General features: G+C 46.5%; 4 protein-coding genes and 6 non-coding genes across 11 annotated transcripts; 4 read left to right on the top strand and 6 right to left on the bottom strand.

Moving 5' to 3' along the window:
• Positions 1-468: 468 nt before the first annotated feature.
• Positions 469-1755, bottom strand: LOC118095385 (histone H2A type 1-E). The gene has a single exon (XM_035136604.3). The coding sequence runs from the start codon at positions 1692-1694 to the stop codon at positions 1305-1307; it is 390 nt and encodes a 129-aa protein (XP_034992495.1). The 5' UTR covers positions 1695-1755; the 3' UTR covers positions 469-1304.
• A 324-nt stretch (positions 1756-2079) lies between these two features.
• On the top strand, positions 2080-2540 carry LOC118094608 (histone H2B 1/2/3/4/6-like). Its single transcript, XM_035135151.3, has one exon. It carries the CDS (start codon positions 2118-2120, stop codon positions 2496-2498), a length of 381 nt encoding a protein of 126 aa, XP_034991042.1. The 5' UTR covers positions 2080-2117; the 3' UTR covers positions 2499-2540.
• Positions 2541-5096: 2556 nt separating this feature from the next.
• Positions 5097-5169, top strand: TRNAK-CUU (transfer RNA lysine (anticodon CUU)). The gene has a single exon. It is a non-coding gene; the product is annotated as a tRNA-Lys (tRNA).
• Positions 5170-5952: 783 nt separating this feature from the next.
• Positions 5953-6025, bottom strand: TRNAM-CAU (transfer RNA methionine (anticodon CAU)). Its single transcript has one exon. It is a non-coding gene; the product is annotated as a tRNA-Met (tRNA).
• Positions 6026-6429: 404 nt separating this feature from the next.
• TRNAI-AAU (transfer RNA isoleucine (anticodon AAU)) lies at positions 6430-6503 on the bottom strand. The gene has a single exon. It is a non-coding gene; the product is annotated as a tRNA-Ile (tRNA).
• A 538-nt stretch (positions 6504-7041) lies between these two features.
• On the bottom strand, positions 7042-7124 carry TRNAL-CAG (transfer RNA leucine (anticodon CAG)). Its single transcript has one exon. It is a non-coding gene; the product is annotated as a tRNA-Leu (tRNA).
• A 482-nt stretch (positions 7125-7606) lies between these two features.
• TRNAK-UUU (transfer RNA lysine (anticodon UUU)) lies at positions 7607-7679 on the top strand. The gene has a single exon. It is a non-coding gene; the product is annotated as a tRNA-Lys (tRNA).
• A 1361-nt stretch (positions 7680-9040) lies between these two features.
• On the bottom strand, positions 9041-9112 carry TRNAM-CAU (transfer RNA methionine (anticodon CAU)). The gene has a single exon. It is a non-coding gene; the product is annotated as a tRNA-Met (tRNA).
• A 2705-nt stretch (positions 9113-11817) lies between these two features.
• ADAT3 (adenosine deaminase tRNA specific 3) lies at positions 11818-13808 on the bottom strand. 2 transcript variants are annotated; one of them, XM_035135732.3, is made up of 2 exons: positions 13671-13808; positions 11818-13074 (listed from the first exon to the last, which is right to left on the bottom strand). In XM_035135732.3, exons 1-2 carry the CDS (start codon positions 13703-13705, stop codon positions 11994-11996), a joined length of 1116 nt encoding a protein of 371 aa, XP_034991623.1. In that variant the 5' UTR covers positions 13706-13808; the 3' UTR covers positions 11818-11993. The 2 variants fall into 2 exon arrangements, with proteins under 2 accessions (XP_034991623.1, XP_088512045.1); XM_088655919.1 differs by having other exon boundaries at positions 13619-13704.
• Positions 13809-13918: 110 nt separating this feature from the next.
• Positions 13919-26129, top strand: LOC118094764 (dnaJ homolog subfamily C member 3). The gene is made up of 12 exons (XM_035135412.3): positions 13919-14117; positions 15460-15570; positions 15975-16099; positions 17014-17088; positions 17748-17891; positions 19259-19440; positions 19658-19777; positions 20958-21063; positions 21673-21793; positions 22316-22448; positions 23717-23865; positions 24645-26129. The coding sequence occupies exons 1-12, from the start codon at positions 13919-13921 to the stop codon at positions 24785-24787; spliced, it is 1608 nt and encodes a 535-aa protein (XP_034991303.1). The 3' UTR covers positions 24788-26129.
• Positions 26130-26147: the final 18 nt, after the last annotated feature.

Consider the following 26147-nt stretch of genomic DNA (forward strand, 5'->3'; position numbering starts at 1 on the left):
ATATTTTGAAAGCGCACAATTTGGGACCCTAAATAAGGCTGCAATCCTAATATGAGAATAAGATCTATTGAATTCAATAGGATTTACCTCTGAATTACACTGTAAATGCAGTTGGGGAGGAAGCACTTAAATTACTCTACTGTATTGCCCTATTTAATACCGGTACTTTCACAGAGCAATCTTATGCATGACTGCTCAAAAATAAGCCCCATTGAGTTCAAAGAGCCTTCTTCCCAGGTATTCGAGCATAAAGATTGTGTTAAAAAGTTGACGGCGAATAGGTGGAAGACAATCTCCTATTTTTGTTTGGATCCTGTGGACAACATGACCATAACCATAGGCGTAGCCAGGATTTATGTTGGGGGGAGGGGGGGCAGGCTTCATGTTGCGGGAGAGGCAAAAGATGAGCAAGTTCTATTCTAGAAGTTCAGACATTAACAGAAAAATAGAGTTTAGGTCCACGAAAGCTTATCCCAAAATCATTTTATTAGCCTTTATGGTGCAACATGTTTATTTGTTCATTAAAGTACAAGGTGGACCAATAAATTTTACCTGAAACCACGAATTTCCTGGTTATAATTGCCGCCTTTCTTTGACGGAAACTTCCGTACTTGGATGTGATTGGTCCAAAAAAAATGTGATTGGGACTTTTTTTTTCAAAAGTCCCGCGCTTTCTACGATTGGTCCAAACTGTTTTCAAAATTCCCGCGCTGAAATACTAGCCAATTAAGTCCCTGCCGCTTCGGCTCTTTTCTTTATACTGTTCTCCTGGAAGGTGGGGAAAAGATTCTGTTACATTATAACATCAGAACTTTTGTGCCGAACTAAAAACTTGAATCAGATACAAAATTGTTACTTGGGTATCAGTTGTGGCGTTTACTTGTTTCAGTAGTTTACAAAGCTCCCTTTCCGTAACAGTGTATTCAACTTGCCTTCTTACTGGAAACATTGCTCCCCAAGGTACAGTACAGCTCTTTGCGTTACTGTGGTGTGTTTTTAAAAAAATTCACACCCACCAGTCCCAATGAGCTTTATATACGTTTAATGTATCGTCCAGAAAAGATAACGCAGCCAGCTATAGGGACCGTAAAACCCATCTAGCAAAAGACTCGCGAACAGGAGGACCGTAAGTTTCTAAGGTAACTCTTCCTCAAGGCTTCGCCTGGATTTTTACATCTCGCAATAAGTCAACTCTTAAGAGAAAAATCAGCTCTTTTTATGAAGTTGTGGGTGGCTCTTAAAAGAGCCTTTGGGTTGGTTGGGCTTTTTTACTTTTTAGCACCTCTTATTGCCTCCTTGTTGCTTTATTTTCCTTTGGCCTTGTGGCTCTCGGTTTTCTTGGGCAACAGCACAGCCTGGATGTTGGGGAGGACGCCTCCTTGGGCGATGGTGACTCTGCCCAGGAGCTTGTTCAGCTCCTCGTCGTTGCGGATGGCCAGCTGCAAGTGGCGAGGGATGATCCTGGTCTTCTTGTTGTCCCGGGCAGCGTTGCCAGCCAATTCCAGGATCTCAGCAGTCAGGTACTCCAGAACAGCAGCCAAGTAGACGGGCGCTCCGGCTCCGACGCGCTCTGCGTAGTTCCCTTTGCGCAGAAGACGGTGCACACGACCCACGGGGAACTGAAGCCCGGCACGAGATGAGCGAGTCTTGGCCTTGGCACGAGCCTTGCCTCCTTGCTTGCCGCGTCCAGACATGACGATGACGTTGGAAGTATGCACACAAATAAACTCCTCCGATGCTGCAATGAAGCAACTGTGCGCGATTCCGCTCCTTATATACTTTCCCCTGGTTTTGAGACTGCGCGTTCTGATTGGTCAACCTATGGAACTCAATGCCCAATGACCGTGCAGAATGGCAGCGGCAGAAGGAATTCTGAAATGCAGCCAATGAGAGAGGACGGCGGGAAACGGTTGGCCAATGAGAGCTCACCGGCGCGCAGAGCAAAATTCTGGACCTATGCCCCTCTCTTTTTCTTTTGCGTCAGCGAGGATTGTAGCCAATTGTGACAAGAGCGTTTCGATACCTTATTTGCATAAGCGTCCTATAAATGGGAGAGCGCGCAGCCCGGCTGTTACTCGACTTTCTTTCCTTCGGTGCTGTTGGTAAAAAGTTGGAAGATGCCTGAACCAGCCAAGTCCGCTCCCGCGGCCAAGAAGGGCTCCAAGAAGGCCATCACCAAGACGCAGAAGAAGGGCGACAAGAAGCGCAAGAAGAGCCGCAAGGAGAGCTACTCCATCTACGTCTACAAGGTGCTCAAGCAAGTGCACCCAGACACTGGCATCTCGTCCAAGGCCATGAGCATCATGAACTCCTTCGTCAACGACATCTTCGAGCGCATCGCGGCTGAGGCTTCCCGCCTGGCGCACTACAACAAGCGCTCCACCATCACCTCCCGGGAGATCCAGACCGCCGTGAGACTCCTGCTGCCCGGAGAGCTGGCCAAGCACGCCGTCTCTGAGGGCACCAAGGCCGTCACCAAGTACACCAGCTCCAAGTGAGCTTCCCCGGATAACTGATTCCTGGGCTTCAAAAGAAGAAAACCAAAGGCTCTTTTAAGAGCCACCTACTTTCTCAGTAAAATGAGCTGATATTGCTAAGCATCGCCTCTTTTGGTTAACTAGAGAGACTAAATAGCTTGGAACATGACTGAAGGTAGATCTGTAGCGGTAAATTCTGTTTCCTGCTAATTTAAAAAATTTAGGAATTGCGCTACTGAGTTTCTGGAGGTTTGCTCGTTTGTTTGTTTGTTTGTTTGTTTGTTTTGTGCTGCTCAGTTTCGGATCTCTGCAGTGGGTGGAAATGCTGGCAGGCGAAAATTTACTTTGTCTTCCTGATCTGTATAATGTTGAATCTTGTTCAACATACAGGTCCCGGAAAATCATGTAACTACCCCATAACTCAGGAAGTCGCCTGTTAAATTTGCAAACAGTTTGGCTCTAGGCTTGTTTCTTTTTCAATACTGTACTTTGCAATGTCCCTGCCATCTGACTTTTTGAGCCCTACCTACTGAAGGCTTTCCTCTAAGCAGGACTACAATTCCCATCTTCCCCAACCACTGCTCCTGTTAGCTAGGGATCATGGGAGTTGTAGGCCAAAACATCTGGAGGGCCACAGTTTGCGGATGCCTGCTCTAAGCCTTTTAAGTAGAGATCTTTCCCAATCTACACCTGTATTGGAATTCTTTTTAGGTGTTTTATTTATTTTATCGTTTGTGTGTTTGCTGCCCTGGATTTCTTTTGCGAGGCAGGTAAAGGTAAAGGGACCCCTGACCATTAGGTACAGTCGTGACCGACACGGGTTGCGGCGCTCATCTGATAATTATAATTATCTATTCCACAACATTTATGCACCACTTGATTGTAGTAAAAACTCAAATCAGTTTACAAAAAGATTAACAAATTTATCAGCTTAAAATAAAGTTTAAAAGTATCTAGACATTCAACAAATAATTAAAATCAATGATAAGCTAAAAACCAACCAGATTAAAACAAATGTTGACATCTGACATGTCTGAAGAGGCTTACCTAATAAAAATGTTTTAGCAGGTGCTGAAAAGAGTTCAGTGAAGGCCCTTGCCTGATGTCAATGGGCAAGGAGGCAATAGGGTGTGTGAGTAATCGTTTTTAGAGGTGGAAAGCTATTTAGTAGAGTTCAGAATGGCTATATAATTTGGTAGGGTTTAAAGCCCTTGAGGACATAAGAGAAGAGCCTGCTCCCCACAGTGGTCAGCCTGAAGTATTCAGCGATCCCATAATAAACAGTGCCCTAAAACAGCACTGTGACTGTCTTCTTTGGTGATCATTCATAGCCAAGTAAGATTGTCTTTCATGAACACAGTCTTAACAGTGAGTCCGTAAGTGACTGTGGAGGCCACTTCTGGATCCACACATCCTTCCAGAGTAGGCACATGGGTTTCCGGGCAGGAGTTGATCAGGGTGAGAGTTTGCCAAGCGTGCCTTCCTCTTAGCACATTTCTCCCTTTCGTCCAGAGTTTGAGCATCTTCAAAGTCTATGACACCTTCAGTAAAGGCTGTTCTCCAATTGGAGCACTCACAGGCAGCGGCGGAGCTTCATGCTCTGCCACCGGGGGCGGAGAGCAGGCGCGCTGCCCCCAGTGACGTGGCGCGCACTTTGGGGGCGGGCCGCACCGTGTGCAATGACGAGGCGTGCGTTTTGGGGCAGGGCGTGCAGTGCGCAGTGGCAGGGTGCACATTTGGGGGAAGCAGTGGGCAGAGGCAATGGCGCCCCTGGGATCGCGTCACTCAGGGCGATCTGCCCCCACCGCCCCTATCTTCCTACGCCCCTGCTCATGGGCCAGTGTTTCTCAGTTGTCAGTGTCTATACTACTTTTGTTTTTTAGATTTGCCTTGAGAGAGTCTTTGAACCTCTTTTATTGACCACCAGCATTATGCTTTCCATTTTTAGCTTTGGAATAGAGTAGTTGCCTTGGAAGACGATAACCAGGCATCCGCACAACATGACCAGTCCATTGAAGTTGATGTTGAAGAATCCTTGCTTTGACACTGCTGGTGTTTGTTTCTTCCAGTACACTGACATTAGTTCGTCTGTCTTCCCAAGTGATGTAAAAAATTTTTCAGAGAAACCGTTGATCATGGAATCTTTCGAGGAGTTGGAGGTGGCATTTATAAGTGGTCCATGTTTCACAATCATACAGTAAGGTTGGTACAATAGTACAATAGCTTTGTAGACAAGCATTTTGGTTTCCATGCGAATGTTCCTAAAACAGCACTCCTGTATTTCTTCGCTACCCCCACTCCCATAAAAAAAGATATGCCATATCTGAAGCTGGAGGTTCCATTTAGCTGCCATAACTTGTAGCCAGTGTCAGGCATGTCTAAGCCACTGATAATCTATCACCACATTTTATGGTGATGAATTACCGGTACACAAACCGTTGGGACTTCTATTTGTCCTGAATCTACCGCTAATCAGTTTCAATGGGTGATTTTCATGTCTACCTTTATGAGACAGGGAGAAAGGGCATCTTTATTCACTAACAAATACTGTACTAAGATACCAGCTGCTTTGAGAAACAGGTGCTTGGAGGAGGTGGACAAAAGGCTCAGAAGCCAGCAGCCCGGCTAGCTCAGTCGGTAGAGCATGAGACTCTTAATCTCAGGGTCGTGGGTTCGAGCCCCACGTTGGGCGGAAATTTTGGAGGACGGGGAAGGGCCGTAGCTCAGGTCCTGCGTACATAGATCCCTGACATTTCAGGCTAAGGCCGGTCAAGGACTCCCATACCAGAAGCCATGAAAATATTTGAATTGGCATTACTGACCAATGGTCTGTTCTGGTGGTAGGGTGATATACACGAATCTTTTTGCGGTGAAATATTTGGCTTAGCTCAGGGGTGAGGAGCCTGCGTTCTTCCATCTTGTTGCGGGACTCTCATCCACCCCAAACAGCATGTCCAACAGGCAGGAATGATACCTTGAAGGCAAAATCTGAAAAGCCAACAGCTTTCCACACCCTTGGATTAAATCTGTACATGCTGTACATAACCTTTTCTGAAAACCTGTTGCTTAGTGTGTGAAAGTGACAAAGGAGGTCCTTCTCTCAGCACAGGGACTGCTTAAAACCTAAACACGAAACAGCATGGAGGCTGTTTCAAACATGCCTCTTAATACTAGTTTCTTGGAGCTACAGGAGGGGAGAGAGCTGCTTCACTCAGGTCTTGCTTGTGCGTTTATTCACATAGTCTGGCCACTGTGAGAACAAGATGCTGGAATAGATGGGCCATTGGCCTGATCCAGCTGGGTTCGTCTTACGTCCTAACCCCCACCCCCACCCCAAATTATGCTTTCTTTTTGAGCTGGTGCTAAGAATGGGTCAATAAAAGACGTGTTCAGCAGCCTCAGGATAAGGCACTTTCACGAGAAATTATCAGATATTAGTTTAGAAATACACTTTTTTTGTTTTTGAAAAATATCATGCCCTCTCTGAGGTTCGAACTCAGGACCTTCAGATTATGAGACTGACGCGCTGCCTACTGCGCTAAGAAGGCACCCGCTATTATTAGGTCCCAGGAAGCCTGAACAGGATGTTAATTTGCTATTTTAGTAAATACTTAGCTAACTGGTATTTGTTTTGTTTGAAGTTTCGAGAATGACATCGCGTTTGTAATCTGAATCATCTCCCTACACCGGAAACGCAACAGATCAAAACACATGTAATGAACAGACCACAACGGAGTGGAGGGCCTCTATTATAACCACAGAGCAGGAAATAAATTAGTTTTATGCATCAGAGGTAGGCATCTGAATAAACACCCATTGGATTCCACAATAAAGTTTCCCATTCAGCTCCCTCCAGGATTTTGTCAAAAAATAAATGAAAGCATGAGAAAATCGGAGAGAATTAACAATACAGTACCGTATTGCATTGGAAAAGGTTCCAAAAACAATTAATTGGCCCGTACGGGGATCGAACCCGCGACCTTGGCGTTATTAGCACCACGCTCTAACCAACTGAGCTAACCGGCCAATTGCGAAAGGTTTGTTTCCTGGATAGCTGTTGAATGTAATAGGGGAAATTCAAATCGTGAAAGTGAACGCTAGATGGCGAAATCACACTACTGTACAGTACTGAAACATTGGAGAACAACCTTACTCTCGCCTATCAACACACGCCATTACTGTATGCTTACATAAACAGAGCACTCGATATTCCTATTTCAAGCTTTATTCCAGATCAAACAAATCAAGCAGTAAGTCGAATTTCACATCTGCCCGAAACGTTGGGCAAAACGAGAGAGGGGGGGGGGAACGATGAAACACTGAAACAGAATGATTTAAGCAGTTATATTCTGTGCTGATCTGCAAGCTGCTTGCTTAGACTTATAACGATAACAGTAATTTTGGGGATATTAAAACTGCAATTAACTGAGATAGCGGACAGGGGTGTATGAATTGTACGCAGTCAATTTTCAGTGAAGGATAGCTATCCACAGTGCACCCAAAAAGGAGAAGCAGAAGAATGTATCCAACCCGATCTTTGGGAAAGGCACCAAAAATAACTTCTTGTCAGAAGTGGGATTCGAACCCACGCCTCCAGGGGAGACTGCGACCTGAACGCAGCGCCTTAGACCGCTCGGCCATCCTGACAGCTGTTAGCCACCCTTTCCTGTGTTGCAGTATTGATAATTTGTTATTCTGTAATTCTGTCCAAGTTTTAAATCAATAAAATATGTATAATAATCATTTAACCACTGGGTTAACAAATGACTGTCTCCTTCTAGTGTCTCAGATCTGAGTCATTTTAATTATAGAACTAAAGGGGCTCCAACCTGGATGGCTTTAAACGATAGTTAGGCACAGTGCTACGTTCTCTCTCGCCTGTTGGAGGAAGTAGGTCTAGTAGTTACTACGAATCACAAGTGGGGAAAAGCTTTTGGGCTTCCCATGGGCACCATGGCTCGGCCAATGTAAGGACAGGTTGCCGGACAAGGTGGGCCACTGGCCCGATGCAAGAGCTGGGTTCATCTTGTGCCCTTACGGAAAACAAAGGGAAGGATAGCGTGCAAAGAACCTGCAGCCTTGCTATGTCAAAACACACTACACTACTCCTGAAAGACGACACTGACAGAGCCCGGATAGCTCAGTCGGTAGAGCATCAGACTTTTAATCTGAGGGTCCAGGGTTCAAGTCCCTGTTCGGGCGGCTTAGTTTTTTTTATATATTCATTTTGTTTGTTTGCTTTTTTGTCTTTTACCTTTCTTAAAGAGATTGCTTTGAATAGCAAAATAATAATAATCATAAAATCAAAGCAGTGCCCTTTTCGAGAATAAAGTATGCTTTGTTCTTTCATTTCCGTATCTGGCTAAGCAGCCCCTCCTTTGCCTAACTAAGCATGTATATAAAAACACAACACATTAAAAAAATGTTGGAAGTTGGCCGTTGGGAGGAGACCTCTTTTAACGATGGATTTCATCCTAACGCCATTCAGCTCAACTTGCGCGTTGATAAGCATCTGCTTTTAAAAACCGCAATGCTTGCCTTGCAACCATTTGTGATCACAGTGAATTGCAAACGTAGCAATTAATGAATCCGAATGATTTTTAAAAGCATCCTTTCCTTTTCTTCTTGCATCACATTTCATTAGGGCTCTTTTTTTTAAAAAAAGAAGAAGCTGCGGGCTTGTTTGCAACTTTGCAGTCGAAGCAAATTAAACTGTGGGGCGGGGTGGGGGGTCCCCGTCGTCCCCCATCGAATACTATCATGAGCTTGCAGCGAATTCTTAAGCAAGCTTGCTCAGAAGTAGATCTGGCGTTCAATGAGGATACGTAAGTGTAAGGTTTTGAGCCACAAACTCTTTTTCTGCTATAGCCTATATGAGATCCCATTTGGGTGATACCCAACTCACAAAGCACCCCTCAACCGTGTCTACTGCTCAGAAGTAAGTCCTATTTAATTAAGTGGGGCTGCTTCACCCCCATTTACAGTACGTGGGAGTGAGCCCCGTTGAATACAATAGTTTTTAAAATTTATTTTAAAAATGCTTATATTGTATACCGCAATTTCATTCAAAAAGCAAACAAAGCGATTTACCGGAATTATATATACAATCCAAAACACACACACACACACACACACACACACACATATTTTTCAGTACCTTTTATGAGTAATCATAGTTAAGATTGCAGTGCATAGTCAAGATTGCACTGCATGGACCCATTGATTCCAGCGGGTCTGCTCAGTATCACTGAACGATGAATATAACCCAGTGCTTTTTTTCTATTAAAAATGTTTAGGGGTACTCTCATTTTTCTACTTATATTGAAATACGGCCCCGCAATGTGGCCAAACGTAGATTTCCAAAAATTTTAGGGGTATCCCTGCGTCCCCCCAGGGGGGAAACAAGAGTTATTTAAACAAAATACTTCGGTCTCCAGACATCTAATCTGGAAGGTATTGCAGCTATTTGAGACTCGAATTGCCTGTATTAATTTAAAGGAGGTATTTGTCTTCTTCCACATTGCTACCAAATTAAAATGTGACTCTCAAAAAAAAATTAAACTTAGCAGAGGATGGTTTCGATCCATCGACCTCTGGGTTATGGGCCCAGCACGCTTCCGCTGCGCCACTCTGCTGCACGAGATTAGATGTTGCATTACATTCCTAAGTAGCCGCTGCTGCGTTTTACAAAGCACTGAAAGCCTGTCAACTGAAATGGACCATGGGTTTGAAACGCACTTTTATTCAGATCCTGAAACGATGCGGTGCATTTTAGAGCTAGCGAATTTTGCCGAGCAATTCTGGGTCTAAAACATATTGACTTCCTCACCTTTGCATACTGATGGGCATTGGGAGGAGGAAGGTTGGCTTCGCAATCAGGTGTGTTGAATTTTTCAGCTTGCAAATTCCCAAAAAGGAGAGGTGCTAAAAAGCTGAAACATGACTTGGCAATTCAAAAGATATTTTGGTTTGTATTAATATAATTTAGGTTTCTTTTTCTTGTTAAGTGAAATGTGTGTGAAATTGCATAGAAATATTTAAAAATGATTGCCCGAAATATGCAGTTATATTATAATTAATATATTTTATTTATTTATTTATTTATTTAGCATTACCTGACATTTTCAGAAGTTAAAATTAAAATTCTTTGGTTCTCCAAAAGCAGTTTATATGCTTCCTCATCATTCACCAAACTAAATGCTGCGCAATAGCAGATTTGAGTTCTTCACAAGCAAAAACGTAAGACCCCCTTCACTGACAAAGCTTGTGAAAATTACATTAAACCCCCTAAAATGGCATGACCTAGGCTCACAGTCCATTGGCTCAACTCTTGAATGCAGCCGCCTGTCACTGCCAGTGCTGGTTTTCTGTATTCATACAAGGCAACAGCATAGTGGCAAACTTAAGTGTTGGGTCCCTTCATGAGAGTTGCAGCCACAGCTGTTCTAAGATCATACAATAACCTTATAATTGTTGTTGTTGTTGTTTAGTCGTTTAGTTGTGTCCGACTCTTCGTGACCCCATGGACCATAGCACGTCCTTCATGGATCAATTGATCCCTTCATGGATCAATGCCTTGTCGTGGCGAAGGGGCTTGAATAACTCAGAGAAACTATGAGCTATGCCATGCAGGGCCACCCAAGATGGACAGGTCATAGTGGAGAGTTTTGACTATATGTGATCCACCTGGAGAAGGAACTGGCAAGCCACTCCAGTATCCCTGCCAAGAAAACTCCATGGACAAAGACAACAGGCAATCTTATAATTATACATTAATAAAAAAAAGTCTTGCCCTTCAGCTTGATGTACTATTTTCTGTGCGCATACATGATTTGGAGTGCTCCAATATCTTATTTTGGAGTGACTTTTAAGTTGTTTTCAGTAAATCTCCATTATACGTAACAGATTATTATTATTATTTATTTATACCCCGCCCATCTGGCTGGGTTTTCCCCGCCACTCTGGGCAGCTTCCAACAAATACCAAAATACATTAAAATATCACAGATTAAAAACTTCCCTAAACAATGTTGCCTTTAGGTGTTTTCTAAATGTCAGGTAGTAGTTTATCTCCTTGACCTCCGATGGAAACCTGTTCCACAGGGCGGGCGCCACTACCTAGAAGGCCCTCTCTGCCTGGTTCCCTGTAGCTTTGCTTCTCGCAGTGAGGGAACCACCAGAAGGCCCTCGGTGCTGGATCTCAGTGTCCGGGCTAAACGATGGGGGTGGAGACGCTCTTCAGGTATACAGGACCGAGGCAGTTTAGGGCTTTAAAGGTCAGCACCAACACTTTGAATTGTGCTCGGAAACATACTGGGAGCCAATGTAGATCTTTCAAGACCGGTGTTATGTGGTCTCGGCGGCTGCTCCCAGTCACCAGTCTAGCTGCCACATTCTGGATTAATTGCAGTTTCCGGGTCACCTTCAAAGGTAGCCCCACGTAGAGCGCATTGCAGTAGTCCAAGCGGGAGATAACTAGAGCATGCACCACTCTGGTGAGACAGATCTTGAAGTACCTTCTTCTGAAACTGAAGCACCTTGTATTTTCAGTGTTCCCAAATGCTTAGGTTTGGAGCATATAGTGGCTAAAAAGATCCCTTTTCATGCTGACTGGTGGGATGCTAGAGTCAGGAATACAATGAAATATGCATAGTATTCCCCACATGAAGTGTACATTGGGGTCATCAACATGGTGGTGCCCGAATTTTCCAAGCATGAATCCCTATGTAGCAATAATAATAATAATCCACAAACAAAGGAGGTATCAGCAGGCTCAAGTGAAACCCCAGGTATGTAGATGTACATTGTACAAAACAATTTTAGAAAGAAAAACTGAGGGGACCATAAAACACCGATGAGGACTGGACATGCTCAGTAGCTTTGGAAAGTTGACCAACTGCTGCAGGTCAAGGGAAGGGAGGTACCTGAACAAGGGCTTTCCGCACTGCAACATTTTCTTGCAGGTCCCACTCAAGAACCTGCAAACTGCACATAGGGCCATTTATAAGCAGATAGTCATCATTTCTCACAATGCACACACACACACAAAATAAAAATTCTCACAAGTGCCAAAAATCTGTAGAGGGTCACTGCTCAGTTTCAGGTACAGTGGTACCTCAGGTTACAAACGCTTCAGGTTACAGACTCCGCTAACCCAGAAATAGTACCTCGGGTTAAGAACTTTGCTCCTGCGGCGCGGCGGCAGCAGGAGTCCCCATTAGCTAAAGTGGTGCTTCAGGTTAAGAATGGTTTCAGGTTAAGAACGGACCTCCGGAACGAATTAAGTTCTTAACCGGACGTACCACTGTACTCCAAATTCCCAGTTACCACAGACACATGACTGTTCTTTAAATAATGTATTTCAAAAGGAAAAAAAAAGAGAACAGTAAAGAGTAAAAATATGTAAGTAAAACTCCCCCCCCACACACACACATTCCAAAGCTCCACAGACACTAGACTTCTCTTAAAATAAGACATATAAAAAGTTAAAAAGGAAGCATAAGAAGAAATATCTTCCTCAAGGACTGTCTTTCCGTGATTCCCCGGGAACCGAAATATGTGCCAAGCTGCGGCACTGGTCTTCTAGAATGCCGCGGAACACCTCGAAGCGGTGGTTCAGGTCCTTGCGGCTGTGGATGTGGTATTTGGTCCCCAGGGCACCGTGAGCGGACGGCACACCGTAGAAAACCCGTCCGATGCGCGAGTGCACCAGAGCCATGGCGCACATCACGCACGGCTCCCGTGTCAAGTACATATCGTAGCCGGTGCAGATGTAGGGGAGCCCATCGCCCAACGAGGAGGAATGGCCTGAGTCGCCGTCTGGCTGAAGGAAGGTGCAGGCAGGGTAATCCTCATAACTGTACGCCCCGCCTCCCTGGCCGCAGGCCACCAGGTCGATGCAGACCATAGCGGCATGTAGCAACGGGTTGAAGCCTTCCCTGCAGTCATGCGCCACCGCCAGAACTCTCCCAGAAGCTTGGTCAACCACCACAGCCCCCACCGGGTCCATGCCGAGCCGAACACCTCCTCGCGCCGCTCGGATAGCCAGCTCCATATGGCTTTGCATGGCGGCCTTTTCTGAGGGAGTGAAGAGGCAGCCGCTGAGAGCCCGGCTGATGCGCTTGTCCTCGTGGAAGGAGACAGGCCAGTGCGAGGAGGCTTCCTCATACTGGGGGCGGGTCAAGGGTGGGAAGGCTGGCACCTGGGTCAAAAAAGGCTTCCCTAAGCCACGCAGGTCGACCTGGCCATCGGGGAAAAGTGCAGCAAGGGACTGTGAGCCATCCTGCTCTGGTTTGGGGCTGGCCAGGCGTAGGATCATCTCCAGTGGGTGAGGGCTCTCTGCGGAGATACAGGCACGGACCCGTTTCAAGTGCGGGTGGTCCCCCAGTGGGTAGGCGGCAGAGACCTCCCTCACCAGGCGGCATGCCTCCTTCTTGTCCAGGACGGGTGCGGCAAAGGCGGGGATTAGCACCACACCCTGGGATTCCCTCTCGGAAAGAACGGGAAGCACGTCCCATGTGGAGGCCCCATTCAGCTCCACCGTTTTCCGGCGCTTGCAGCCTGGCTCCATTAGGATGGGCGCATCCCTGGCACGCTCTCTGGATGGTGGGGTGAAGGAAAAGGAGAGCCGGTTATCAAAAATGCAAGACAGAACAAATCTACACCACCTGCGCATTTGCTACAGTCTTTCTCCCTCTCTGCAGTAAGAGGCTGCATGCCATTGTCATTATTATGTATCAGTTCTTAAGGGCTCTAGGTTGGAAGCCTGAGGTGACTATGCCTGCAGGCTCACAATCAAATACTGTAACTGGATTACTGAAAATGAGTATGAAGCTATTGTTCTTGAAAGATAAACATTGGGAAATATCAATACATCGCTAGAGCTCATCAAGTTACCAAACGCTGACACAGGCTCTTTTAGTCAAACTTGTTAAAATAACTATAAGCAGAACAAGTTCTGCCCATTTCAACACACAGGCAAACACACACGCAGCATAGCTGCCAAGTTATCCCTTTTTTTAAGGGATTTTCCCTTATGCTGAATAGGCTTCCTCGCGAGAAATGGGAACTAGCAAGTATTATTATTATTAAGACGATGACGATCAGTAATCATTAGAATTTTCATTATCATCATGATCCCACCCTGCAAAAGTATCCCCTTATTATCGTATCCACACGTGCATCGGTATCTCACCCCCGACTTGGCTCTGCAAAGACCACGAAGCGCATCCGCCCACGTGGTGCGCCGGGACTTCATCTGGCGCTGATTGGCTATCTAAGTTTCACGGCATCCACGATGTGGAAGCTGATTGGCCAGCAGCCCCTTTTCCCCCTTTCCCCCGTCCTTCTTCCCTTTCCTTGACGTGATTGGAGGAGTGGTGAGGCCGAGTCGTCCGGTTGACGTAGCCTAGAAGAAAAGATAAGAGGCTAGAGCGGCCGGAAATGGTTTTCGCCGACGAGGAAGCGGAAGTGAGTTGGGTCCGGAGTTGGGACATGGAGTCCGGGCAGCAGCCGGTGTGGCGCGGCCTGGGGCTGCTTGGCAGAGGCGGGGACAACCCCGGGCTGGGCCCTGGGGGCTGCGAGAGGCGGCTGCTGTGGGTCGCGTCCTTGCTGTGCGTTTTGCTGGATCTGCAGTTGCCAGGTAACCATGGTAACCGGGAGGCGCGGGGGTCATTTCCTCTTCGCCCTCAGCGACAGGGCTTCTGCTGGCCCCGCCCCCTGCGCAGGCGGTCGCCCCGCCCCTTTCTCTCTCCACTCCTCCTGTGTTGCCGGCTCCTCCGCGTCAGGGTTCGCTCTGACGCCCCCAACCCACCTTCTAAGCACCGGGCCCCGCCCTCTCACGTTGACGCGCATTGTAGCCCCGCCCATATGTTTATAGCCCCGCCCCCTTTTCATTGCAACTCTCTCTTAGCTATTCCTCACTTAGCATGTTTCTAGTCCTTAGTGTTCTCCTCCACTCTTCCGCAACTCACGCCTTGCACTTCTGATCTTTTGCATCCAGTGGAAGGTGACTGCCGGCTACCAGTCAATAGATCGCTCCAGATGTTTCCATGGGTCTGGGGAGATTGTGTTGAATGATTTTTGCATCTCATATGGGAGACAAAGATAAATGACAGGAGGCAGCTGTTTTTGAACACAATGGATTTAGCTTTTTTAATGGTTTCATTGTCTGTTGAGTTTATAAAAACAGCAAACCAGGTCTAGAGCTACTTGCCCTTCAAACTTACTTCTGCAGTACTGTACACACCTTCTGGGTTTGCAGAAAGCTATGCAATGTGAACAAAACTGAGATTGGCAGGATACCTGGTTCTGGAACCAGTAACTGAATGGACTTTCCAGAAGTGATCTTTCACATCTCATTATACTTGATTCTCTCCCCGCCCCCTGGAAATGCTAAGGAGTTTTTAACAGAGTCACTTCAATAGCAGAGAGTCCAAAGAGAAAAGAAACTAATAATGTCTTAATGTGTGGCCTGAACAAAAGCAGTACATAAATATGAGGAGAAGTAAACAGGTTTTTGTGTTTCGTAATTAAGGCCTTGTTCACAGCAGGAAGATGTACAACTGCACATATAGGGGGAAACTCTCAAAACTAATCCACCATTCTCTTGGTTGGTTAGCTAACTGTAAATAGAATTAACCCATAGGTTGCTAACTTAATTATCCCTGCTGTTGTACTTCCAACAGGCTTGACCAGGCATCCCCAAACTGTGGCCCTCCAGATGTTTTGGCCTACAACTCCCATGATCCCTAGCTAACAGGACCAGTGGTCGGTGAAGATGGGAAATGTAGTCCAAAACATTTGGAGGGCCGAAGTTTGGGGATGCCTGGGCTTGACCCTAAGATCATCTTATGCAGAGCAGGTGTACTGCCATTTTGCTTGAGCCCCCCTTTCCTTAAAACATGCATATGTCCTCTACTCACACCTCTCTCCTGCTCTGATACAATGGCTATTGGTCTCACAAACCATTTCATACCTTGCAGGTTTGCTGGCTGCCGGGCAAGCTGAGATAGAAAACCACCTGGAAATGGGGCGGAAGCTATTGGCCGCTGGGCAGCTGGCTGAGGCACTATCACACTACCACTCTGCAGTGGGTGAGTAATATAGCCTGTTTTGACTGTCATCCCTGGGGCATCTAACTGACAGGTGTCTTACAGGCTTATGCTGCGCTCTCAATGTCGGTGTGTCACTTGGCCTCTGAGCTTTCTCAAGGTATAAGTTAGAGGGCCCTTGGAAGGTAATGGTTCCACTACCTGATCTGTTGTTTTTTGTATAATTTTAAATCATAAATATAGCTGCAGCTGGTTCAGAGAAATGCATGTGAAAGAGCTAAACCACAGCAAACCCAGCCTGTCCCTATAATTATTAGTTTATGTTGCTACTCATGGGGGGGACAGGGTGCAGATGCAGAACTGTATGCATTTCACATGGCATACGTTCTGTTAAGCATACTGACATTTATTTCTGTTTGGTTTTTTTCCTCCCTCAATTCTCCTAGAAAGTGATCCCAAAAACTACCTTACCTACTACAAACGGGCAACTATCTACTTAGCCATGGGCAAGTTCAAATCGGCGCTCCCTGACCTCTCAAAGGCTATTGAACTCAAGCCGGATTTCATGGCTGTAAGTCGTGTGTGTGTGTGTGTGTGTGTGTGTTCTTGCCCTCCTCCCCAAGACCTTCTTAATGGGAAAGGGTGCAGGGAGAAGGGCTTGTTTCCAGCTCAGAAAACCAGTTTGAATGATTCAGATCATTCCCCTGCTTCCTCTTACAGTGCCTCTTGCATGGATGGAGAATGATTCTGAATAGCATGGGCATGCTGGCAGATGCCGTTGATACGGGTTATAGCTAATCCGCGGCCATTATTTGTTTTATTTTTAAAGATGTTCTATCCTGTCTTCTGATCAGCTGATTTCAGGGATAGCTTGCAACACATTAGATCAGGCATCCCCAAACTTCGGCCCTCCAGATGTTTTGGGCTACAATTCCCATCATCCCTGACCACTGGTCATGGGAGTTGTAGGCCAAAACATCTGGAGGGCCACAGTTTGGGGGTGCCTGCATTAGATCCATACAGTTTTGCTATTTTAAATTGCCTAGCAGCTCTTGTGTGTCTTCCCCTCAGTACTGCTGTCCCAAGGCAAGTGGCACAGAGCAAGTTCCCTTTTTTTGGAGGTGTGGGGTGGCGAGATGCAGGGAGATAGTAAGGTCCCTGCAGCTGCTCACCTTGTACTGATGTCTGTGGCCAGGTTGGTCTTCCCTTTGCCGTGGTGTCAGGATGCATGAGCAGCTTCGTGCGGTGGGTATATTTGTAAAGTTTCCCGTTTTCCTTTAATATTCGGGGCCCTGCAGATTCGTACTCTGTCCTTCCTTGCGTGTGTTTGCAAATGTGCACAAGTGCAAACAGTTTACCTCATTGCAGTTTGTGCAACCCAACGGAGAAGCTTTCTGTTTCCAAGCAGGAAATGATTGCTGTCACCCAAACCTACTTCCCTGTCACACTTGTCTTAAAGGATCTGGGTTTTTTTCTGTCCCACAGGCCCGACTACAGCGAGGCAACATCCTCCTGAAACAAGGCAGCACGCAGGAGGCCAAGCAGGACTTTGAAGCTGTGGTGAGCAACTTGCCCACATCTGCATCACAGGCGCAGGAGTCTCAGCTAGCGATGCACATCCATTTTCATGTCTGGCAATGGACCACTGGTGAAATATATTCTCTCGCCTCCTTAGAATTCCATTTCCGGGCCATCAGAAAGGCTGTGTAGCTCAACACTGTCTGCGAACACACTATCCATTAAAATCTTCCCACAAAGAATCCTGGGAATTGTAGTCTAGTTTAGTTCGGGGGGGGGGGTAAACTACAGTTCTCAGGAGTCTTTGGGCTTGTACGTTCTACCCAGTTAGGAAGTTGCAGCAGCACACATTGGATTCAAACCTTGCAGTTATACAAAATATTGCTTTTACTGTGGAATGCAAATAATACCACGTATGATTCTTTGGGGAAGCTCACTTTGTAACAAGCAGAAATGGTCCAGGAATGGTGGGATATCTGCCCAGCTGAGCACCTTAGGAAATTACCTTTCTCATAATTTCAAATCCCCAAATACATAGCAACACCATTGCTCTTTCTGTATTGACCCCCATCTTTTCTCACTGTGTCAACTACGTGGACATTTTGGGACCTGCTCAGAGATTTGGATCAACTCCTTAAAATAACTCCGTGACCTAATACATGTGTTCTGCTTTATTTTATTGAAAAAAATGATCTCATCAGCTCCAAAGCAATCCGGACAACACAGAGGCCCAAAGGCAGCTTGCACATGTCTCTGAGCTAGAATTTTCCATGCAAGAAGCCCGTACTGCCTTCCAGAGGAAGAACTACCTGGGAGCAATCAGTATTTTGGATCAAGCAATTGAGGTATGTTGTCTTCAACTCCTCCTGGCTTTATATTCTTATTTAAGCAGCACCATGGGTCAGGTTAACGGGCCTCAGGAACTTGCCTTCCTGTCCTTATAATGAGGTAGTTGGTATGAGAGTGCTATGAAGTCTAAAAAAGTCATTCAGCTGTGTTGAAGTACAGTCACACAGCAAGCACCTCTTGGGCCAACATGTGGGGGTGTTTAACTTGTCCATTGCTTGGAACGGCTGGGGAGAAGTGGTGTCTCTGTGAGCGAGAGGACGAACCCTCTTTTTAACCTGCATTGTTAGAACATTGAGACCAGAACCTGGAAGGGTTCCAATCCCTATTCAGCTGTGAAGCGCATTGTGTGACCTTGGGCCAGGCACTCTCTCTCAGCCTCACACACCTCATAAGGTTGTTGTGACGATGAAGTGGAGGAGAAGAAAACCATGTACACCACCTTGGAGGAAAAATGGAAGTGGAATGAATAGCATGGTCCTTGTCTCCTTCTGTCTCTTCCAAAGGGAGAGGCTGGCGCTGTGGTCTAAACCACTGAGCCTCATGGGCTTGCTGATTGGAAGGTCAGCAGTTTGATGGGGGTAAGCTCCCGTTGCTCTGTCCCAGCTACTGCCAACCTAGCAGTTCCAAAGCACACCAGTGCAAGTAGATAAATAGGTACCGCTGCAGTGGGAAGGTAAACTGCATTTCTGTGTGCTCTGGCTCCGGTCACAGTGTACTTTGCACCAGAAGTGGTTTAGTCATGCTGGCCACATGACCCGAAAAGCTGTCTGTGGGCAAACGGCAGCTCTCTTGGCCTGAAAGCGAGATGAGCACCACAACCCCATAGCCGCCTTTGACTGGACTTAACTGTCCAGAGGTCCTTTACCTTTTTCCTCTGTCTCATCCCTCATCTCCACCCACCCCGGTCACTTGAAGCTGGGAAAGAGCAGTGAAAATCTAACGGGCTTGGCACACTATCTAGTCATGGGGAGGGGATTAATAAATAAATAAGATAGATAGATAGATAGATAGATAGATAGATAGATAGATAGATAGATAGATGCACACACATATACATACACACACACACACACAAAAACTCTGAATAAATGTAGCAGAAATAAGTTTTGGGGTTGGAAGGGCCATAGCTGAGCATTAGAGCATCTCCATGCATTGAGGCCTGGCATCTCTAGGTAGGGTGGAGAGACTCCCTGACTGAAACCCTTGAGAGCCAGGGTGGACAAGTCAGGGTGGACTATCCTGAGCTAGATAGACCAGCTACCCAACTCTGTGTAAGGCAACTTCCTTGGCTACCAACCAAGGCTCCAAAGTGAAAACAGCAGGAGGCTTTGAGGATATTAACTTCCTCTCCTCTGTGCCCCAGATCTCCCCCTGGGACCCAGAAGCAAAAGAGCTGCGTGCTGAGTGCTACCTGTACATCGGCGACTACAACAAGGCCATCATGGACCTGAAACCCACCACCAAGCTGCGTAACGATAACAGGGCGGCCTTCCTGAAGCTCAGCAAACTCTATTACAACTTGGGGGAACACGAGGAGTCCTTAAAGTGAGTGGTGCGTGCATGCATATGTTGTACGGTGTGTTACAGACACGTGCAGGGGGTGCCATCCTATATTTCCTATCCCAGGCACTGTGTCTTGATTTAATAATAAAGCAGCTGGGGAGCAGCATTCCACAGGCAGGGAGTTTAAGCACCCTCCTGGCCTTTCCAGTGTCTTGGGTTCCTCCTGTTGCATCTGGACGCGGTCTCTTTTCCTCCACAGCCAGGTGCGGGAGTGCTTGAAGCTGGATCAGGATGACAAGGAGTGCTTCTCCCACTACAAGCAAGTGAAGAAGCTCGCCAAGCAGCTGGAATCGGCCGAGGAGCACATCAGATCTCAAAGGTAAGCCAAGTGCCTCCCTCCGCCCACCCACCTTCCTGGGTTACTTGTTTGCATGGGTGGGTGGCTAGAAGTCAGCAGTGCACATCAAGTGCCTTCTGTGCACATCGTTATGCTCTAAGCATGTGCAAAGTGTGTGCAGAGGAATACTCTGTTCTGTAGCATTTTATGAGCTTGCGGGTTGAACCAATATGCATATATTTGTTCAACATGTATCATCACTTCTGTTTCTGCTGTTCCCAGAGAGGGGAGAACACCTGTGCAAAATGCTGTTAAGTACATAAACAGTTTCTGAGACTTCAACAGGCAGCTATATTTGCAGTACATTATGTCTAGAAAATGTAAACTGATATTCTTGAGATAAGAAAATAAGAACCAAGTTTCTGGTTCAGACCAAGGATTCATCTAGTCAGGCACACAAAACGTGTTTCTGGGAAGTTCACTCCCAAGCCATGGCTATCCATGAATTTGTCTGCTCCCTTTTTTTTTTAGTCACATGAAGCTGCCTTTTATCCTGAGTCAGACCACTAGCCCAGAACTGGTTCTCTGAGGTCAGGTCAGAGGGTCTTTTCCCAGCTGCGAAGCCCATGGTTGTTTTAACTGGAGATAGACAGGACTGAAAATGGTGCTTTGCCGGCTGAGAACACCTGTCTGTCTAACAAGGCAGATTCATGTGACTTTAAAATGGGAACTATCAGACAACTTTGTGGCAAACGGGTCTTAGCAGCTACCTATGGAGCCAGCTAAGCTGGTCACCACCTTCATGTCTTGTAGTAGTGAGTTTTGTAAGATAATCATGTGTTGCAAAGTGCTCCTACACCTATTGTCCATCTTGTTTGTTTCATTGGACATCCCTGGGCGCCAGTGCTGTGAGAAAAGAAAGCTCTCCTGCCTGCCATGCTATTTATAATTTAATAGATTGTCTGTCGTGTGGTTTTGTTTGTGAAAACACAATGTTGCTGCACTCCGGGGCCCAATAGCATTCTCTGCACTTGAGTAGAGTGATAGCAGAATAATCACAGCCTTTCTGTTACACAGATGGACCACGAAATCAGACTGACCACGTTCAGTTCTTTGGCTGCTCATTATCCCTTTGTCGATGAGAGCATTGTGCAGCCTCGAGGTTCGCATGCTCCTTTCCTTTCCATATACGGTTGTCTTCTCTGTCGTTGCCCGGGGACAGGTATGAAGATGCCATTGAGAAGTATAAAGCAGCCATGAAAACTGAGCCCAACGTGGAGATCTATACCAGTAAGGCAAAAGCACGCATCTGCCACTGTTTATCCAAGGTAAGGCAGTGTGGTCCAGCCTGTTTGAGGAGATGAATAGGAGCTAAAACAAACTTGGCTTTGTTTTGTTTTTTAATTAAAGGAGTAAACAATCAAATACAACTACAAGAGAATTTGACATAATGAAAATTATTACACTGGTATTGCAATTTTGTCCATTTTAGAATGAACTCTGACAGCCTTAGAAGTAAGAGAGATGTCAATTTTGAAATCTAGGGATCTGCATTTGGTTTCCTGCTCTGCCGCTGGTATCCTGTCTGTGCCTGGTCATGTTCTCAGCCTTTTCATGCTTCTTCCTTCCTGTAGAAATGAAACTTGTTGGCCTACAATTAGAGTAGCCAACAGGGTGACCTCCAGTTGGTGTTGGACTCCCCAACAGCCATCAGTCGCCCAGCCAGCATGGCCAATGGGTAGGGTTGACCGGAATCATCCATCAAACATCTAGAGGACACTGGCCTGTATCTCAGGAAAGATTTGAACCACCATCTCTCTACTCTTTAACAGTGCTCCACTGGATCAGAATAGATAATGGGGCAGATATGGTGGGGAGACATGACTGCTGGGAAACCAGTAGCAAAAAAATTCCCTTCACCTTTTTATGTGCCACAGAGCAAACAGCCTCATGAAGCTATAGACATCTGCACAGAAGCCCACCAACTTGACCCCAGGAACATCTTCATCTTGCGTGACAGAGCTGAAGCCTATATCCTGAATGAGGAGTTTGAAAAAGGTAAAAGAGTTGGTGATACAGGAGGACCATGTCAGGACTGCGGCTCAGTGGTAGAGCATCTGCTTTGCCTGCAGAATCCTAGAGTTGGAAGGTACCCTGAGGATCATCTGGGTTTTCCCATACTTGGGTCTCCAGCAGTTTTGGGACTGCAGTTCCCATCATCCCTGACCACTGGTCCTCCTAGCTAGGGATGATGGGAGTTGTAGTCCAAAAACAGAAGGAGACCCAAGTGAAGAAGCCTTGATCTAGTCCATCCTCCCCCCTGCTCACTGAACCAAGCATGGGGTCATTGCTTGAAAATTTTCAGAATTTTCATTTTATTTTGTTACAGTAATAAAGGATTAGGCATGTGTCTGTTTTTTTAAAAAGGAATATTTTATTTTCTGTGGATTTCATGCACTTCTGCCAGATTCCAGGTGCGCAGACCTGCCAGATAATGATGTTAAGAGACAAAAGTTGAAAAAAAGTGGCTGCAAAAAAGTCACTTTCCCCCCTGAATTAAAGCCTACTCTTGCCTTGTAGCCGTTGAAGACTATCAAGAGGCCAAAGAGTTTGATGGTGAAAACGAGGAATTAAAAGAAGGGTTGGAGAGGGCGCAGAAACTACTGAAGCAATCGAAGAAACGGGACTATTACAAAATCCTTGGGATCCGGAGGTATGGCATACACTTTCCATAACTCTTTCCTGGCCCAGAATTGGACCTGGAAACAAATTGAGAGACAATACAGCTGATACAGCATCAGTTTAATAGAATTAAGAAACTGAGCTCACGTCCTCATTTGTTTTGAACCCATTGATGCTTGTGGACACTTTTCAAGGGCAGCCCCATGTAGTATGCATTGCAGTAAAAAGGTAAAGGGACCCCAGACCATTAGGTCCAGTCGTGACCGACTCTGGGGTTGTGCGCTCATCTCGCATTATTGGCCGAGGGAGCCGGCATATAGCTTCCAGGTCATGTGGCCAGCATGACAAAGCCGCTTCTGGCAAACCAGAGCAGCACATGGAAACGCCGTTTACCTTCCCGCTGTAGCGGTTCGTATTTATCTACTTGCATTTTGACGTGCTTTCGAACTGCTAGGTTGGCAGGAGCTGGGACCAAGCAACGGGAGCTCACCCCGTCACAGGGATTCGAACCGCTGACCTTCTGATCAGCAAGCCCTAGGCTCAGTGGTTTAACCACAGCGCCACAGCGCTACTGCATTGCAGTAGTCTAACCCAAACATAACCTCTCTTTGTGTGTAATTGTGGTAAGTTTAGCCTTCACCAGAGAAGGCTGCAATTGAGACACACCAGGCCAAGCCAGGCAGAAGTGTTTCTGACCACAGCCACCACCTGTCTGTTGTGGAACTCAATGGGACTTGACTTTGACTGAATCAGACCTTAAGTCATAGCTTTGCCAGAGCATAGTTTTAAACTTTTCAACTCTTGCCCTCCCCACCCACCCGGCACTCACAAAAGGATATAAATATTGGAACGACTTCAATAGTTTTAAAGACAAAGTCAGCCTGGGCAGGTTCCGGGTAAATATTTGATGCGGCAAAGTAGATGTACTGGTTGGTTTGCAAAGTGTATTTATGAGGTGGCAGTGGGGGAAAACAACTCTCTTGTGGCTCTAATTAGGTCGCTGCAGGGATATGCAAGCCATTGGGTTTGCATAGGAATCTCTGGTAGACATGAAAGATTTCTATATACCTCCAGAGCTTGGATACCCTGAATGCTGAGCTCAGTTGGCCAAACATAGCGAGGTCTTTTTACCCACCTACTTTGCTTCTCCTATTCTTCTGAAACCCATGGCACTGGAACCCCTGTCTGAGCTGTGCAGTCTGTGGAAACTTTCATGCTTAAATTTGTTGCCATTCGCATCACTGAAGAAAATGCAGGAAAAAACTTAGTTTCTGTTTACCCCCCTGTCCCCCACTCTAGGAATGCAAATAAGCAGGAAATCATCAAAGCCTATCGGAAGCTAGCTCAGCAATGGCACCCTGACAATTTCCAGTCCGAAGATGAGAAAAAAGAGGCTGAGAAGAAATTCATTGACATTGCAGCTGCTAAAGAGGTCCTGACAGATCCAGGTAAGGCTTGCCTGATTAAATTCAGGTTTGCGTGTGCTTCACTGTAAGCGATAAATTGATTAACCCAGGCACCCCCAAACTTCGGCCCTCCAGATGTTTTCGACTACAGTTCCCATCATCCCTGACCACTGGTCCTGTTAGCTAGGGATCATGGGAGTTGTAGGCCAAAACATCTGGAGGGCCGCAGTTTGGGGATGCCTGCCTTAACCACTAGAATTTTGGGAGTATGCAATGGGTTACAACTGTACCAGTAGAATGGTGATTGCATCTAATTTCCCTGTACTTGCTAGCATTTAAACTCCCAAATTTCCTCCAAGGTGCTCAAGGTGCTGTGCAAGGTACTTCTTCCCCTTTAACCTTGCAACAGTCCTGTGTGGGCAGATCAAGCTGCGAGTTGGTGATAGTCCCATCATCACCTTTGTAACCTTGGTGAATGGGTGTGATTTGAATTTGTGACTCTCTCCTAGTCTAACCTCTGCATCTCACTGATTCACGCAGACAGGGAGGGTTTGGGGGGTGTTTTTTGTCTACACCATCTAACACACAATAAGTATTTAAATGGGTCTAGAAACACCCATGTATAAAGGGGATGAGATCTTTCAGATTTGAAGCTAACAAGGAGTGCTTGAGAGATTTGAAGACCAGAGCTGGCTCCCTCCTTTTCTCCCACCCACGTGTGTGCACCCAGATAGGCCTTGCACCTCTTTTGATCCAGGGGCCATCTCTTTGACCTCTTTCCCACCCTACGTTTTTGTTCTCTGTTTTCTGCCCCCTTCCAGAAATGCGGCAGAAGTTTGACTCCGGCGAGGACCCCCTGGACCCAGAGAACCAGCAGGGAGGGGCAGGGCACCAGCACCAGTGGCCCTTCGAATTCAACCCTTTTGGTTCTGGGAACTTCCACTTCAAATTCCACTTCAATTAACTTGGAACTGAGCCTGGAACAGGAAGGCAAAAAAACAAAAAAAGACCCTGTGGCTAGCAAGCAGGTGCATGGACCTCTGGGCTATGCTTTGTCCATGCAGACACTGCAAAAGTTACCAGCCCCCATCAGAAAACAACCGCTATGCAATGGGGGTGGGTGGAGGTGGCCTCCCTGCTGCATCCAGACACCCCCAGCCCAGATGTCCGGATGCTCTTTCCAACAAGAGCTGAGGCCTGAAGAAAGATGGTGTCGTCTTGCCTCTGGTTGTGGTTCCCAAGCAACGGGGGGCTTCAAGGTGAGATGTAACCATGCATGCAGGGCCTTGCATACCTTTCTGGAAATCCTGCCTTTCATGGGAGTACTTGCAACTCTGAGTTTTTGTATGCAGCCTGACTTAGTTGGGCGATACCTCTCGTGTCTGCCGAGATTCTTTTTTTTAAGCTGGTGGTAAGGAAACTAATTCCTCGTTCCCTGCCCCCACTCCCATCTATCCTTAAAAAAAATCCTCCACTGCCATATAACTACCAACCCAGCAGCTGAAGAGGAGGCAAAGATTCCTCTCATTTAAATTGTAAAAGAAAAGAAAAGTGGTGGGCAGGAGAGTATACCGTCCTGTTCACCTGTTGGCATGCATTTGAGCTTGCCTACCCGAGAAAACATTTGAGTAATGTGAAGTATGGGGTGATCTCTGCTGATGGGAGAAAGCACCGCTGAGTCCTGCAATGCACTTCCTCCATTGCAACACCCCTAATTTCGTTGATGCAGCTATTCATCTTGAAAAGGCAGTGAGAGACACCTCTTTATCAACACCCGCCAGGGTTTAGGGTGGTTTGGGCCACCCTATGAAGTGGCAAGATTCATCTCTTCTTTTGGTGGGGTGGATTCCGGTATTGCACATTTGACTTCTCCCTTCCCCCAAATGCAAAGGGAATAATGGTCAAGAACCCAGCCTGGATTTGGGGGAGAGGAGCTTAGGTCATGCACCTTGCCCTAAAGTTAAACCCTGTGAAATCCCCCTCCTTCCTTGCCACCGTTTTGACTGTTACAGTGTGTGAATTGCGAGTCTGATATTCTACTACCCAAGTGAGGGGTTCTTGCCTCCCTCAATTTACTCCAGTTAGGCGAATTTTTAACTTTTCCTCCTCCTGCTCCAGGGCAAAAGGGGGAGGCACTGCTGTCCCCTTTTCCCACCCATCCACCCCAAGACAGCACAGTACTTCTATAAAGCCTGAACCTGCTCTAGCCGTTGCCCAGGGGCCAAGGGAAGGAACGTTAAGGAGGGGGTGTTAAACCGCCACCTATTACCAAAAGTGTCGAGATTAAACGTTTGTATTGCAAAGCTCTCGCTTGTCTTCCCTTT

This window comes from Zootoca vivipara, chromosome 12, assembly GCF_965207765.1.
Source record: "Zootoca vivipara chromosome 12, rZooViv2.hap1.1, whole genome shotgun sequence".
Taxonomy (NCBI): Eukaryota; Metazoa; Chordata; class Lepidosauria; order Squamata; family Lacertidae; genus Zootoca; species Zootoca vivipara.

Coding starts and splice junctions, on each gene's coding strand:
- LOC118094764 (XM_035135412.3), top strand. CDS start 13,919: ATGGTTTTCGCCGACGAGGAAGCGGAAGTGAGTTGGGTCCGGAGTTGG. Junction 17,892..19,258: donor TTTTGGATCAAGCAATTGAG/GTATGTTGTCTT, acceptor TCTGTGCCCCAG/ATCTCCCCCTGGGACCCAGA. Junction 23,866..24,644: donor AGAGGTCCTGACAGATCCAG/GTAAGGCTTGCC, acceptor GCCCCCTTCCAG/AAATGCGGCAGAAGTTTGAC.
- ADAT3 (XM_035135732.3), bottom strand. CDS start 13,705: ATGCGCTTCGTGGTCTTTGCAGAGCCAAGTCGGGG. Junction 13,075..13,670: donor TTTGCAGAGCCAAGTCGGGG/GTGAGATACCGA, acceptor CCCACCATCCAG/AGAGCGTGCCAGGGATGCGC.
- LOC118095385 (XM_035136604.3), bottom strand. CDS start 1,694: ATGTCTGGACGCGGCAAGCAAGGAGGCAAGGCTCGTGCCAAGGCCAAG.
- LOC118094608 (XM_035135151.3), top strand. CDS start 2,118: ATGCCTGAACCAGCCAAGTCCGCTCCCGCGGCCAAGAAGGGCTCCAAG.